The sequence below is a fragment of the Camelus dromedarius genome, chromosome 34 (assembly GCF_036321535.1).
Source record: "Camelus dromedarius isolate mCamDro1 chromosome 34, mCamDro1.pat, whole genome shotgun sequence".
In the NCBI taxonomy this organism is placed as follows: Eukaryota; Metazoa; Chordata; class Mammalia; order Artiodactyla; family Camelidae; genus Camelus; species Camelus dromedarius.
In genome coordinates this window covers 4,302,107-4,316,997 of record NC_087469.1, presented here as the reverse complement: position 1 = coordinate 4,316,997, position 14,891 = coordinate 4,302,107, and the positions used below count along the sequence as shown (strand labels likewise).

Below are 14,891 nucleotides of genomic sequence, written 5' to 3'. Positions count from 1 at the left end.
ACAGTCAGTTACAATGTGTCAGTTTCTGGTGTACAGCACAATGTCCCAGTCTTGCATATACATACATATATTGATTTTCATATTATTTTGTTACTGTTGAAGGGGAAATATGATTCCGCTGCATTTCACTTGGCTTCTAAGAATAGTTGCATTTTTTTCTTTTTAAACTGAGAAACATGGCTGAAAAACCAGAGGAAAAATACAAAACACACACATTTTTGTCAGGAAAAATGTTATATGGCAATAACAAAACTTTTACCAATCAAAAAATATATAAATACAATTAAACTCATATAGTAGCAATCATCATTTTAAAGCTGGGTTAACTTCCTGAGAATAATATGTAACCAGATTAATTCAAAATGGAATATGCAACTGTCTAGCCAATTAAATAAATAAGTTGGGAAAAGGCAAAAGGAAAAAAAAAAAAAAAGATGAAAAGACACTGATGGCACCCATGTACACACACACAATCCTGGAGGATGACAATGAATAAAAAGATGGGGAAGAGTTGGCAGAGAAGGTGAGGAAAGTCATTCTGGACAGAGGGAAGAGATGCAAAAAATGTTTTGAAAATGTTTTGACTTCAGCATCTGACTGCTTACACACCTGTGACCAGGCACCCTTGCTCAGTTTTCCTCTTCTGCTTCTCTGTAACTTTGATTCATTATAGCAATTTTTTCTCTCCACTTTCACGACAGCCTTTGAGGCATCTTTCAATAGGCTGGCCTGGGAGCTTTGCCTTTAATCAAATCCTCTCCCCCATTATAACTTTAAAACGTTGTGCAGGAAAATTAAATGCTATGGGAACCCCATCCCCCATTTTTTTTCTCCCCAGACTTACCTTGCAAACTTATTTATATTACAGCCCTTTACTGTCTGTATCATAAACTTCCACTTACCTATCTGTGTCCCCCACCAGATCATGTGCTCCTGGGGTAGATAAACTCTTTTTTTTTTTTTTTCTGTGAATATTAACATTTATGTTGAAAGGAACCCAACAGGACATCGAATGAGTCTAACCCCTCTTTCTCACAGGACCCTGGTCAAGCTGATTTGTTTTCTCCATCTTTTCTGCTTTTCTGCCTGCTACAACATAACTTCACCAGTTGTGTTATTAAGCTTTCTCATCTTTGGTGATCACACAAGTGCTATGGTATCTAATTACGGTTTTAATTATTAAGCTAAAGGTGTTATTTTCATATATTTAAAAGTCATTTGTCTGTCTCTAGCCCTTGCTCACTTTTCTACACAGCTGTTTGTAGTCCTCACACTTCACGCCAGCTTCCCTGGCCACATGTCAGCTCGTCTTTCAGAATCTAGGTCAAAACTCATCTCCCAGGAAATCTGCAAGCAAATTCTTACTGTACCCTTTGTTGTAATACCGCTTGATGTGCTTAACTATTATTGCACTTACTAAGCTGCACTGCAATCATTTATCTGTTGTCCCAACTAGACTATGAATTCCTTTTAAGGGGAGAGAAATTCTTATCACTTTATCCACAGTACTGGCAGAATGCCAATCACATAAGGTACTTAGTACCTATCAAAGGAGTGAATGTTTCTGACTTCTTTGACAACCTTGTGAAATTGACTCCTGCTGTCCACTGCCACCGTCAGAGTTCAGGCCCCTTCTTCCATATTTCTTTTTACACAGCCTTCTGCCTGCAGCTTACCAACCTTCTTAATGTCGCTTAAATTCTTCCTGAAGCACAATTGTGATCATGTCCAGCTTAACCTCAGAAACATCCTATTGCCGTTAGCCCCTGCCTCATTTTTCCCTGCTGTCGCAGCGGCTCAGAGCAACCCAATGATCTTTCAAAGTGACAGCTCAGCTGAAACCTAATTACAAAACTAACAGGGACCTGGGGCAGGCAGTACCCAGCCAGCCTCCACTCCAACATCTCAATCACCATCTAAGGAAGCTAATTAGCATTAGAAACCCTTCCAAATCCAGACTAGGATCTGATGGTACTAGTGATACAGGAGGCCCACGTCACCCAGTTACTGCCCTCCCATTTCACCACTCCCCTTTACCGCAGTGGGGTACTGGGGGTTGGGGGTGGAATGACACCAAAGGGGAGAATTTTAAAACAATAATAAAATTGACTAAAGGTCGGTCCACTTTTTATCATCATCATGTATCACCAATTCTAAACAATGTCAGTAATAAGATACTCCTCCTGGCTCCCACCACCACCACTCCTTGGTCAACCACTGCTATTCAGGCATCATTCCCTTTTGAGACCTTTAACCTGCCCCAAAACAGAATTAATCACCTCTTCCTAAACACTTAATACACAACTGAATATCCTACAAGGCCATAAATACGTTAGGGATATCTTATCTTTAACCTCTAGCATAGACATTCCTGAACACACCCTTCTAGCCAGCTCCCCTTCAACTTTGCCTCAGCTGTCCAGCGAGGTCCTCAGTGAGTGACATGCACCAAGTCCCAGCTTCTCTGTGATCCAGGAGAAACAAACCAGCATGCCTCACACTCATCCCTTAGATCAGACTAACTGCATACAGAATATAATTGGAATTCCAAAGGCTGGCATTCACAGAACACCACAATCTGGACCTCATTCTAATTCCTACGATTTAGTCTTATTTCTCTATGCTTATCAAATGGCTTAGACTCAGTATATTTCTGCCTGTTACAGGTAAGTCATTTTTGTATTACAGTACTTTGTGTCTGATTTACCGAACTGCTAAGCTCCAGAAGGAAATTTAAACACTCATTCCTGTTTCAGTACTGTAGATGCAACAGACACTCAGTTCTACTGAATAAGACTAAGGACAATTGAGACATAAAAGAGTAGAATACATTTTTATTATACAGCATTTTATTTTTAAAAAAACTTTATCTTAATAGAATACCTTTTCACATTAGAGATTCCCACTGTGAGAAAACAACAATTACTGATAATTTGTATTTGTGGACAAATTATTTCAGGACAAGTAAAATAAACACATCTGAGGATTAAGTCCCAGTCTAGAATGTGGAATATTCTGATACATCTATAAAGGGACCTCTTCCCTACATGGAACTTCTCTATATTCAGAAACTCTCCAGGCTTTTCTCCCTAGGATTTAGAAATTAGTAATTGAAATATTAGTATTTCCTACTTTTAAAATTTCCCTAGGACATGTAACCATCAATAACTGGTATTGACTGAACAGGGTCAGGGGAAGTTTTCAAAAATTAAACACTGTCTAATTTTCTGCAAAGTCTTTACTTATGAATTAACAGTCTTTCCCTTTCTCCAGCATCCTAGGACAAATACAGACGTTTGATCAGATACTGACAGTGATAAAGCTGAATTCCCTTTAAGAGTCTGATAAAATTAAAAGGCAAAAGCTCATATGCAATGTTTAGTTATACGGTGAGTCTTGAGAGAAGCTGAGAGACAGCCCCGTTAACTCCCCGGAATACAGAACTCAGCCTCCCCATCTCTGGGATGCAATTCCTCTCAAATCTTTCCTCAGAGATCAAATTCTAAAAATAACCAGGTGATCAGGAGAAGAGGTCTGTCTCCCCAGTGGACTTATCTGTAATTTCCTTCTTATTGTGAGCTGAACGGCATGACAGAGCAGAGGCAAGGAGGTATACAATCAATTCTCAAAGCGTTAAGTCTAAAAGGTCACAGCTTCCACAGCATAGCGACAGCTCTGCAGATACCCACGTCATGGTAGTTGAAATAGCAAAGCCCAGCAAAGGTGAGAGCTGAGAGCATCAGGAGGCCTGCCTTGGCGGTTTTCTGCAATGTGTCTCCTCGAACATAGTCGGTAACAACTTGTCCGATGCCCCTGAAGAACAAAACAAATCACGGTACAAATGAAAAACCGCAAGTGAAGGCTATACGGTTAACCTGACTGCAGAAAATAGTCACGGTCAAAATGCCAAACTCCTAGTAACAAGAATCATAAACCAAAATGAAGGAATCAAGCACTTTCTAATAACATAATAAACACAGACTTCCTTCTATTCTTCAGACTTCATTTTCCAAGTCATTTGTATCAGAGACAGTAACGAACTGCTACTCTCTTTAGAAAATCTTGGTTTTTTTTTACAAAACCAAAACAAATGGTCTACAGAGGTTTTCATTAATTCAAAAGGAATTTATTGCGAAAATAAATGTGACAATGAATATATGTATGTTTATGTATAACGGGAAAATTGTACTCTACACTGGAATTTGACACAACATTGTAAAATGACTATAACTCAATAAAAAATGTTAAAAAATAAAATAAAAACCCGCTGAGAGGAGTTCTCAAATAAATAAATAAATAAATATAGGCAAAAAAAAAAAAAAAGGAATTTATTTAGCAGATACTATGTGCCAGAATCTGTTACATATGTTGGGAGTACAGCAAATTAGACAGCATTCCTGAGCTTACGGAACACACATTCTAGTGAAGAAAGAAAAAGCAGACACATGCTAGGAAGAAACAGAATAGGAAGCCTCAGAAAGGATGGCTTGAATGAGAAGAACCCTGCAAACCCTGGCTCCTTCAAGCAATAGTAACGAGGTTATGTGGCTGGAGAGCAGGGAGAGCAAAAGGCAGGGACAGATCACATAGGCCTTGAGGGTCATGATAAGGACTTTGACTTTGACTTGAACTATAAGGGAAACCACAGAAGTGCTTCAAGTAGGGAGGGACCCAAGTAAGGAGTGACCTAATTTTGCTTTTTTTAAATAACAGTTTTATTGAGATATAATTCACATACCACAAAAGGAACAACTCTGTGGTTTTTAGTATACTCTCGGATTGGGCAACACCATCACTGTTTAACCCCAGAATAGTTTCATCACCCTCAGAATAAACCCTGCACCCTCGAGTCTATTGCCCAATCACTAATTTGTTTTCTGTCTCTACGGACTTGCCTATTCAGGGCATTGTACATAAATGGAGTCACGTACTATGTGGCCTTTTGTGTTAAGTTTCCTTTCCCTAGCATAACGTTTTCAAGGTTCATCCACGTTGTGGCAGGTATCAGCACTTCGTTCCTTTGTTATGTCCAAATAATATTCCTCTGTAAAAATACATCACATTTTGTTTAGCTATGCATCAACTGATCAACTGAGAGACATCTGGATTGTTTCCACTTTTTGCCTATTACAAACACCACCACTATGATCTGTACAAATCTGTGTGTGGATGGGAACATGTTTTCAATTTTGGGAGGTACTGCTGAGTCATACAGTAACTCTTTTATAATATGCTAACTCATATTATAGCTCTTTGTTGTAACAACTCTTTGTTGGACCTGCCAAACTGTTTTCCAAAGTAGCTGCACCACATTTTACATACCCAGCAGAAATATATGAGGACTCCAGCTTCTCCACACTCTTGGAACACTCCTTATTGTCCATCTTTTTTATTACAGCCATGCTAGTAGGCGTGAAGTCGTGCACCTGAGATCACCGTGGCTTTTTTTTTTTTTTAATTGAAGTACAGTGAGTTACAGTGTGTCAATTTCTGGTGTACAGCACAGTGTCCCAGTCATGCACAGACATACATATATTCGTTTTCATATTCTTTTTCTCAATGTGGCTTTGATTTGTATTTCTCTAATAACAAAGAACGTTGAGCATTTTTTCATGTGCCTATTTGCCATTTGCTTATCTTCTTTGGATAAATGTAATTTTACCTTTTAAAAAGATCGCTCTGGCTGTACATGGTGAATGGACAGAGCAGGCAGAAGGTGGGCAAGAAGAGAAACAAAGCTAGTTAGGAGGCAACTGAAGTAGCCCAGGCAAGACTGCTGGCTTGACCTAGGCTGGTGACAGGAAAGATGGTGTGAAGTGACAATTCGGGCTTTGTTTTAAGGAGAGAAAGAGCTGATGGACTGGTTGTGATGTAAGACAAAAAGAAATATCTAGAATGACTGCTGGACTTTGGCTTGAGCAACTACATTTAATTGAGTTAGGGAAGAACAGGAGAGAGGGAGATTTTGAGAGGAAAGGAAATCAAGAGAGATACGAGGCAAAAAAGAGCAACTTCCGGCAATGTTAAATATGGGATGACTATTAAACATTCAAGTGGATGTGTCAGTTACACAACTGGAAATACGAGTCTGCGGCTCAGGAAAAGAGGTCTGATCTGAGTTCACCTTGGGAAGGCACATAGACAAAGAGATTTAATAAAGCCAAGACTGAGTCCGGAGTTCAGACCTTTACAGTCAGAGATCAGCAAGAGGGGAAGGAGCTGGCAGAGGAGACTCCGAAGGTAGAGCTGGTGAGGTGGAAGAAAGCAAGGTGAGTAGGACATCTAGGAAGCCAAAGGGAAATGACTTACGGAAGGAAGGAAAGGTCAATTAAGTTGAATGCTAAGTAAGAGTTCAAGTAAGTGGAGGACAAAGAATTAAAAACTGGACTTGGAAAAATGAAGGTCTTTGGTGATTTTGATAACAGTGACTTCAGTTAAACAGTTGGAATAAAAGCCCAATTAATGTGGGTTAAGAGAGATTGGATGCTAAGGAACTAGTGCACAATTACAGACAACTCTTTCAAGTCGTTTTGTGTGTGTGTGTGTGAAAAGGAAGAGAGAACCCATGAGGTAAGTGGACAAGTCAACTGCAATTTTTTAAATGTACTACTTTAGAATTATCCTTACTCTGATTTCTCATCAATTTGGCTAGATCTCCTTCCAAGAAACACACATTAGAGAAATATTACTATGCTTGTGATCTAGTATTTCATATGGAACTGGAAATCCTTTATTTTGAAAGGTCTGTCTGGTTAAAGGGTGATTCTCCTAACCAACCCAAGAACACTAGGTAAGCAAAATCCCCTTTGATACTAGAAAACTATTCTGAGTTACTTAACTTCCCTGGGGTTTAGCTACTCAATTGTAAAGTAACAGGTTTGGTTAAAATACTCACTTAAGTCCTTTCAGTTCAGACAATCCAAAAACATCTCCCCCAACCATGACAGCATACTGTCCTTGCAAAACAACATAAAATGAACAACTCAAGGAACCCAGCTGTTATTAACAAACTTCCTAGAAGCTTCATTAACTTAGAAAGTCTAACATACAAAGGATAAAATAAACACAAATTGAAAATTCATTCATTCAATAAACATTTACTTAGAGCTCAGTGCCTAGGCACTAAAGATACAACAATAAATAAAAACAGTCAAAAATCCAATTCATTTTTTTTTTTTTCTAAAAAAGGCAAAGCTGAACGACAGTGTCTAGGGATGCAATTTGGGTAATAAAACCATGATGAAATGTAAGGAAATGATTGTTATAAAAATCAGAATAAAGTTGTTCCCGGGACAGGACACAAGGAAGAGGATTCTGGGGCGGGTGGCAAAGTTTCTTGACCTGGGTGGAACTGCTGTTATAATAATTCATTATGCCATAGATTTGATTCTTGTGATTTTCTGTACCTGTGCTTTCATCCTCATGAGGGGAGACAAGGAATATACAAAACAATAAATAGATGATGAAGTATATTAGGAGAAACTAAGTGCTACTGAGACAATTAAGACAGGGGAGAGGGATAAGCAATGTTGGGAAAGACACCGTCACTTTGAGTAAGTGATGAGAAGCAGCGCCATTGAGAAGGCAGCATTTAAGATGTGAAGGAAATGAGAGAACAAGCCAAGTACATCACTAGAAACAGAGCTTCAGGGGGAAGGAAGAGTGAGAGTAAAGCCCTGAGGCCTGGAGTGTCGCTGGTGAGTTTGAGATTTATCAAGGAGGCCAGTGTGAACGAGGGAAAGAGTCACTGACGATGCGGCGGCCAGGCCACGCAGAGTCTGTAGCCCACTGTAAGAACTCAGACGTTTAGTCTGAGGAAGATGAGGAGACAGTGAAGGGTTACAAGCAGGGAAATGTCTTGACTTGACTTAATATTTTAACAGGATCACAGGGGCTGCTGTGTTGAGAACAGACAGAAAGGGGACCAGTTAGGAGACTGCTTCTGGAATCAAGGATGATGACCAAATATGGGGCTTGAACAAACAGAAGAACAGAAATGCCATTAATTCAGATGGGCAAGGACACCGGAGGGAGAGATGTGGGGGAGCTCAGGAACTCAGGGTTATAACATGCGATCTTCAAAATGCCGAGTCAGTATGGAAGTGAAGACTTCGAATAGGCACATGGATACATAAATCTGGGCATACTAATGGTTTATATGTTTTAATGTTTTAATAGCTTTAATATGTTTTAATAGTTTATATGTTTTAATGTTCTCTTCAAGTCTTGAGAATCTCATCAACTTCTCCCTCGTATGCAATAGTGAGACAGGCTCACAATAAACCACCTAAGCAGACACTGTAATACTGAAAGGACCGCTGTACTTGCCAGTGACTGTGGAGACTGAGGGCTGCAGCCAGGGAGTAGTCCATCGCAGAGCAAGGATTCAAATAAGCAGCTGGAAGCAGGCCCAGGAGCAACACGCTGACCACCCTCTCACTAGTCCAGTGGAGAGATGCAGCTTTGGAACCAGCTGTGGAGAGGAAGGACCAGATTTATAAGAGTTGCAGGGGGAAACACACAGCTCAATATTTGCCACAAAATAAACCAAACAGATAGAGTGGCAAACGGAATGCATTTAAGACTTAACTCTGAACATAAAGAGGGTAAGCTAAAGAAAGTGAGAGAGATGCTATCTCCTTTCTTTGAAGTCTTTCAGCACAGGGTGTCTCAACACCTACATATACTGCGTAGAAGACAGGTCCACTTTGCTTACAGGCAAGAAATGGACAAAATATCTCTGCAGAATTACCAATCTTGGACTTCGGTATAATGGACCTTATGAATATAAGTTGGTGACACCTGAGGAATTCCTTTAAAACATTACTCTTTTATATACATCTAATTATTTGTAAGTTAAGTAATATTAAAAACCTTCCCAAAACAAAATAAAACCAGTCAATTCAAAGAGAAGCAAAGCTCTAATGTCAGCTTTTAGGATCATGGTTCTTCTTTGGTCCTGTTACTTATAAACAGCCCCCAAAAGATATGGAACATAAAAACTTCTTTTAAACTAGGGAAAAATAAAATGGTCTTTAAATATCTCTTCGAGAGACTCTTTTTTGGGTTACTTACTGCTGTGGGTATCTAATGAAAGGATGGAGCTACTTCCTAGGAAACATGGATATGTATGCATTAAAAACTCTGCTTACAATTTTGGGGGCTTTCCTTCAGTCCCATGCATTCCAAATTAAAACCACTCTGCTAAATCTAACTGAACAAAGCGAAGTTCAGAAACAAAAACTTTTCAAAGATAAAATAATTCTAAAAAGCAGAAAAAATTTACTTGCCTAACTTCTCATAACTCAGATGCAACTACAAGTGTCTGACGTAAGAATCAAGAGAAGTCTTTATCTCTGTAAAATATTGACCTTTTTAGACTTTAGAAATAGCTAACTCATTATTCACTTACAGATTTTCTAAGACTAATTTTAATAATATCTAAACATTAGTCATCCAAGAAATGGCTTATGATTTTACTATCAACCTAAATAAAAATAAATGTCAATTACAGCTATAACTATGCGTGACTTTGTAAACTGTCTGCTATTCTAAATTACTCTACCTGGCTCTTCTCCAACCACTAAATAAATAAGGGTAATTAAACTATATTGAACAGTCTTCCTACAGAGCTATTTTCTTTTTTAAAAAGTTAAAAATTTTAAAAAGACTTAGACCAGAAGGTTCTGTATGAGTGTAAATGACATCATTCAACCTATGCTGGCAAAGGTGTAGGCTAGGTCTGTCCTCTTTTAACAGAGTAGGACACAAGAGTTCCTCCCACTGACAGCAAGTCCTGCCAATGGCATGACAATCAGCCGAGACGAAGATGGACAGAGCCCAGAAGGCAGCAGCAATGGAGAAAACATACAGTGACGGCTGGGTGACAGGTGGATGTGCTGCACTCCACACCATCCTGGGCTAGGTCGGTCCTGGAGAAACGCTGAGACGTGAGCGGGTCTGACCACTGGGGTTCGGAGGAGCAGAGCTGAGGAAAGAGACATTAGGGGTATCATAAACACCTCTCCTTTAACGTGAATGACAGACTTTCTAAATGACCACAGGCAAGCTATTTAACCCTAAATGGGGAATAATCATCTCATCTGTAAAATGAGGACAGCACCTGTTTCACTGGGCTGCTGTGAGGTCAACTAAGTTGCCACTGAAAGACTGAAAAATCAATGAACACTTCCATAAAAGGGCTTCACTTTTACTAATTAAAAAATAAATAAATTATAGCTCCTTTCGCCTCCCATTTATTCATCTATTCATCCAACAAATACTTACTACCTGCAAGATTGTGCTCTGCACTGGAGCAAGAGAGATAAAAGACAAAGTCTTTGATCTCAAGTAATTCAGTTTGGGAAATACCACCCTCCTTTCCATGATGAATTTCTCTGCTTGCATTCTTGAACCCACCCCTTTCAGTCCTCCTATAGATCTTGTCTCTTGGTTAAAAAACAGGCAGACCTAAATTCACCCAACCCTACCAATATTGGCTGTGATACGATGAGCATTTAAGTTAAATAGGCTCTCCAAGCCTCACTGTCATTTGTGAAATGCAAACACTACTACTTACTTCATAATAGTCTCTTGAAAACTAAATAACACATGTAAAATGTTCAGCATAATTCCCAGAATGTTACAATCACTCAATAAAAGGTAATTTCTCTCCTGTATCTTTAATCTCTCCTTCCTTCCTATGGACCATTTGCCCTCATCTGACGTACTATACTTAACATTCCCTTGACCCTGTGTCCTCTAGCTAATGTCCATGCACTCTTCCCCTGCCCTTTCTTCTCTTTCCAACACCATGCTTCTTCAAAGTTGTCTAAATCACCTCGATTTCCTCACTTCCCTATCATTCTTCGACTCTGCAACTTGTTTTATCCCCACCAAAACAGCTTTGGTAAGTTGTCAATGGTCTCCACATGGCCACATCCAACAGGCACTGTTCAGTCTTCATCTTACTGGGTCTTTCTGCATCACCTGGCATTGCTGGCCTTTCCCCCCTTCTTTTCTCTGACACAACTCTCTCCTACTTCTCCCTTGAGTCTCTGACCATTATATATTAGTCTCCTCCTACATCCACGCTTAAATGTTTGTCCCGGATTCTATCATCTGCCCATTGTTCTCCTGGCTTCTTATGCCCATCCCTAGAGATTTTGTCTACTCAGCTTCTACTGCCTTTAAACTGATGACATCCAATTATGTATCTTCAGCCCTGATACTGCTCCAGAGTTTCAGAAGTGTAAGTGCCTGCAAGGCCTCTCCCCTAAGATACCGAACATGGTTCTCAAACTTACCTACCACGCCAAAAACGAAAATCTCCCTTCAACTCACTTTCTCATTCAAACTTGTCTCCCATTTGCATGCTCCCCACTTTATTTAATGACATCCCAGCCACTCTGCAACCTAACACAGAAACCTGGACGTCATGTAGGACTTTCCCTCTGTATTCAGTCAACTGCCAAATCATACTGATGTATCTCCTTAACATTTCTTGAGATAATCTTCTCTTCTGTGCTACTTTCCAAGTTCAGGACCTCACCATCCTTGCCTGGACTACTACAACAGTGTCTTATCTGGTCTCCCTGAAATACGTCTTAGCCTGCTCCATTTTCCATGTGGCCAACATCCAAAATGTTACTAAAGTGGTCAATCTAAACTGCAAATCTATGTCAAATCTTTCAACGGCTCCCCTTCACACCAGGTAAAATGCGTACTTCTTACCAGGTGAAGCTCTTCTGTGATGTAATTTCAGTTCAACTTTCCAGAATCATCTCTCATGCCTCACCTTAATTAAGCTTCACGCTCTAATAATAACTAATTTGTTTTCTCTCATACCAAGCAGTTTCTACACCTTCATCATTGCTTTTGCGCATCCCGGTAGCCCTAACTGTAATGCCCTTCTTCCTGGGGCCTTCCTAACCCTCAAGACTTAAATAAATCAGGCACACCTCCTTCAGGAACCGAGACACGGTAATCCTTCCAAAACAAAGGGCTAATATATTCTTCCTCTGGACTGGCATACACACATACGTACAGCACAAGAGTTTTTACTTTATGTTAAATTATGCTTATATGTGTTTCTCCCTACTAAAGGGAGAACTCTTTGAGGGCTAGAACTACGTTTTAGTCATATTTATATTCCAAGCATACTACAGTACCTGTAGAACACAAATGCCCAGTTCAACAATTATCGAACTGAACTCCAGGGAAAATGGGCAAGACCAGGCACTGGGACTTAGATCCTAACACTTCTCCGATTCCAGGTGAGAGCATTCTAAAGACAGCGAACTCGGTGAAAAAGAGAACTCAAATGAATAGCTTCAGCAGGATTATACCTTCCAGAAGGAGCTCTCAGATTACCCCAGCACCACGTCAGCCCGGCGCAGGGGACACATGCGCTGGGGTGGACACCTGGCGCGCAGGCAACGCTGGTCACTATTGTAGTTTAGGAGCCAGAGCAGTCAAAGGGAAGGAGAAGGGATCCACCCAGCAGACGAGTCCTCACCGCGTCCCTTTCCCCGGCTGGAGGCTGTGCTAAGAACCTCCGGCTGCCAGGACCCCTCACCTGCGCCTCCTCGGGCACCGCAGAGGACACTCAGCCTCCAGAGAGCCGCCATCTCGCTCCTGAAGGCTCAAGGTCATCCAGCCACCCGGAAGCAGTCATCCGACAACACGACGACGGAAAAAAACAACGAAAAGGATGAACCGGAAGTCAGGGGTCGGCGCGTGCCCGCCGCGCATGCGCACACACGCCGGTTGGAAGGTCCCGAGCCCGACGCGGATGATGGCGGAGCTAGGGGAGGCGGACGAAGCGGAGTTGCAGCGTCTCGTGGCGGCCGAACAGCAGAAGGCGCAGTTCACTGCACAGGTGCGGGGACAGGGGCCGGTGTGAAGAGGAAGGAGGGGAAGTACAGGTCCCAGGCGCCCGCGGAGCTCCGAACGCTGGTGGGGCGGTGCGGCCGCCGGATGCTCCAGCCCTGCTGTGCCCGGTGCCCCTCAAAAGAAACGAGTCACTCCTGCCGCTGGTGACCCGTAGTGCTCAGATACCCGCTAAGCAAGCCCGGCGTGGGGAAAAGAGAAGGTGTAAAGCAGAGAAGAAAGATTTGGGCGGCGCCAGAGCACTGGAGCCTAGTTCGGCGGCGAGCTCTCTGGGCTGGCGTTTGGAAGATCCGGGTTCTCATTCTGTCTCTGCACCTTACAGGCCACGTGCCTCTAGACGAAATACCCGCTGCCTCCCTGGATGTTGAGGATCATATGCGATAATGCACTTGAAACGGTAGAGCAGTAGAACGTTATTGGATAAAGGTGGGCTCTGAAGTAGTCAGTCTAGACTGTTAGCTTAGAACAAGCCTGTTGGAGCCTTTTAGAGATGTTTCGAAACCCGGCGTGGTCCTTTACTAGCTGCATGACCCTGGGCTAATTATTTAACCGCCTCTTAAACGGAGGTGACAGTCACCTTTTAGTACCGCAAAAAGGATTGACTATTTAATACCCAGCCTCCGAAAACACTTACGTCCTCGGTAAAAGGTGATTCCCCTCTTTAGAGGGTGAGTGGGTATGGTGGGAAGGGGAGGGGTCGCGGAGGATAAGTAGCATGAATTCTGGTTAGAAATTATTGCGGAACGTTACGGGAGTGCACACGTATTTTTGTGTGTGTACCTGCGTGTACATTTTCCTGGAGATTGGGTCCATAACCAACCGTCCCAGATTTTCAGATATTTCCATGACACCCAGAAAAGGTTAATAGGTTTGGAACGAAATGGGTGCAGTGGTTTGGGGGGAGTTCATTGGTACAGCTTCTCAGCTTACACTGGTGCTAGTCTGGAAATATAAAAGAAGGTATTAATCCTGCCGGAAATTTTAGGATCTGATTAAGGACTTGACAGATTTAGGAAATTGACAGTTGTTTTCCAGGAGGTAATACTTTGAACTCTGGAAAAATCTTTAGGGAGGGCATTCCAGGAGTATTAAGAGTCAAGCTGAGTAGTGTGTATTGAAACAGTATGGATTGGGTATAAGAGTGCCCTGAGTGACTAACAGAGAAATTGAAATTGATGCATTAAGCTGACACTGGGGTTGCTTGATGGAAAATACCCTTTTTTTTCCATTACAAAGGAGAAAAATAGAAAAGATAAGGATTGTTGCAGTGTAGGGATGAGGATCTGGGCCATACTGGTGGCGAATTAGGAAAATCAAGAAATTGAAAGAATGGTTTAGTCGGGGGACAGAAAAGGAGAAAAATGGGAAGGAAATAAGAAAACTGGCAGAGTTAGGCCTATCTGCAGACCCCAGTGGTTACTATTTTTCTTTCCTCTTAGGTGCATCACTTCATGGAGCTATGTTGGGATAAATGCGTGGAGAAACCAGGGAATCGCCTAGACTCTCGCACTGAAAACTGTCTCTCTAGCTGTGTGGACCGCTTCATTGACACTACTCTTGCCATCACCAGTCGGTTTGCCCAGATTGTACAGAAAGGAGGGCAGTAGGCCATCCCCTGGGAGAATGACAGAAGCAGCAAAGGACTGGTTATTAAGCTGACTGAAGGGCCAGTGGGGGAAGGTTGTCAGCCCACTGTCAGGCCAACTTCAGGCTGTCATCAAGCCTGTGGGTGCTAAAAAGTAACAGATCAAATGTTCAAAAAGTGAAATTTATTTGGAATTCAGAAATTCTACCTTGTATCACAACAGTTATTCAATAAATGTGAATTCTCCAACTCTTTTTTTTAATCCATTTTAGGAGTTAATATATAGATCTCTGAATGGCAGGAACACCACAGATAAGTATGTTCCAAGGCCAGTAGTGCAAATGGGAGCCCTTAAGTTTTGAAGAGCCACCCTAAGCCATATATAAGTGGGCTAGGAGAACCATCAAAGCCATAG

At 41.5% G+C, this 14,891-nt stretch overlaps 2 protein-coding genes across 2 annotated transcripts; one reads left to right on the top strand and one right to left on the bottom strand.

The window, feature by feature from the left end:
• Nucleotides 1-2,814: 2,814 nt before the first annotated feature.
• On the bottom strand, nt 2,815-12,734 carry SDHD (succinate dehydrogenase complex subunit D). Its single transcript, XM_010986089.3, has 4 exons — nt 12,578-12,734; nt 9,872-9,988; nt 8,329-8,473; nt 2,815-3,813 (listed from the first exon to the last, which is right to left on the bottom strand). The coding sequence occupies exons 1-4, from the start codon at nt 12,627-12,629 to the stop codon at nt 3,648-3,650; spliced, it is 480 nt and encodes a 159-aa protein (XP_010984391.1). The 5' UTR covers nt 12,630-12,734; the 3' UTR covers nt 2,815-3,647.
• A 3-nt stretch (nt 12,735-12,737) lies between these two features.
• On the top strand, nt 12,738-14,725 carry TIMM8B (translocase of inner mitochondrial membrane 8 homolog B). Its single transcript, XM_010986098.3, has 2 exons — nt 12,738-12,880; nt 14,331-14,725. The coding sequence occupies exons 1-2, from the start codon at nt 12,752-12,754 to the stop codon at nt 14,496-14,498; spliced, it is 297 nt and encodes a 98-aa protein (XP_010984400.2). The 5' UTR covers nt 12,738-12,751; the 3' UTR covers nt 14,499-14,725.
• Nucleotides 14,726-14,891: the final 166 nt, after the last annotated feature.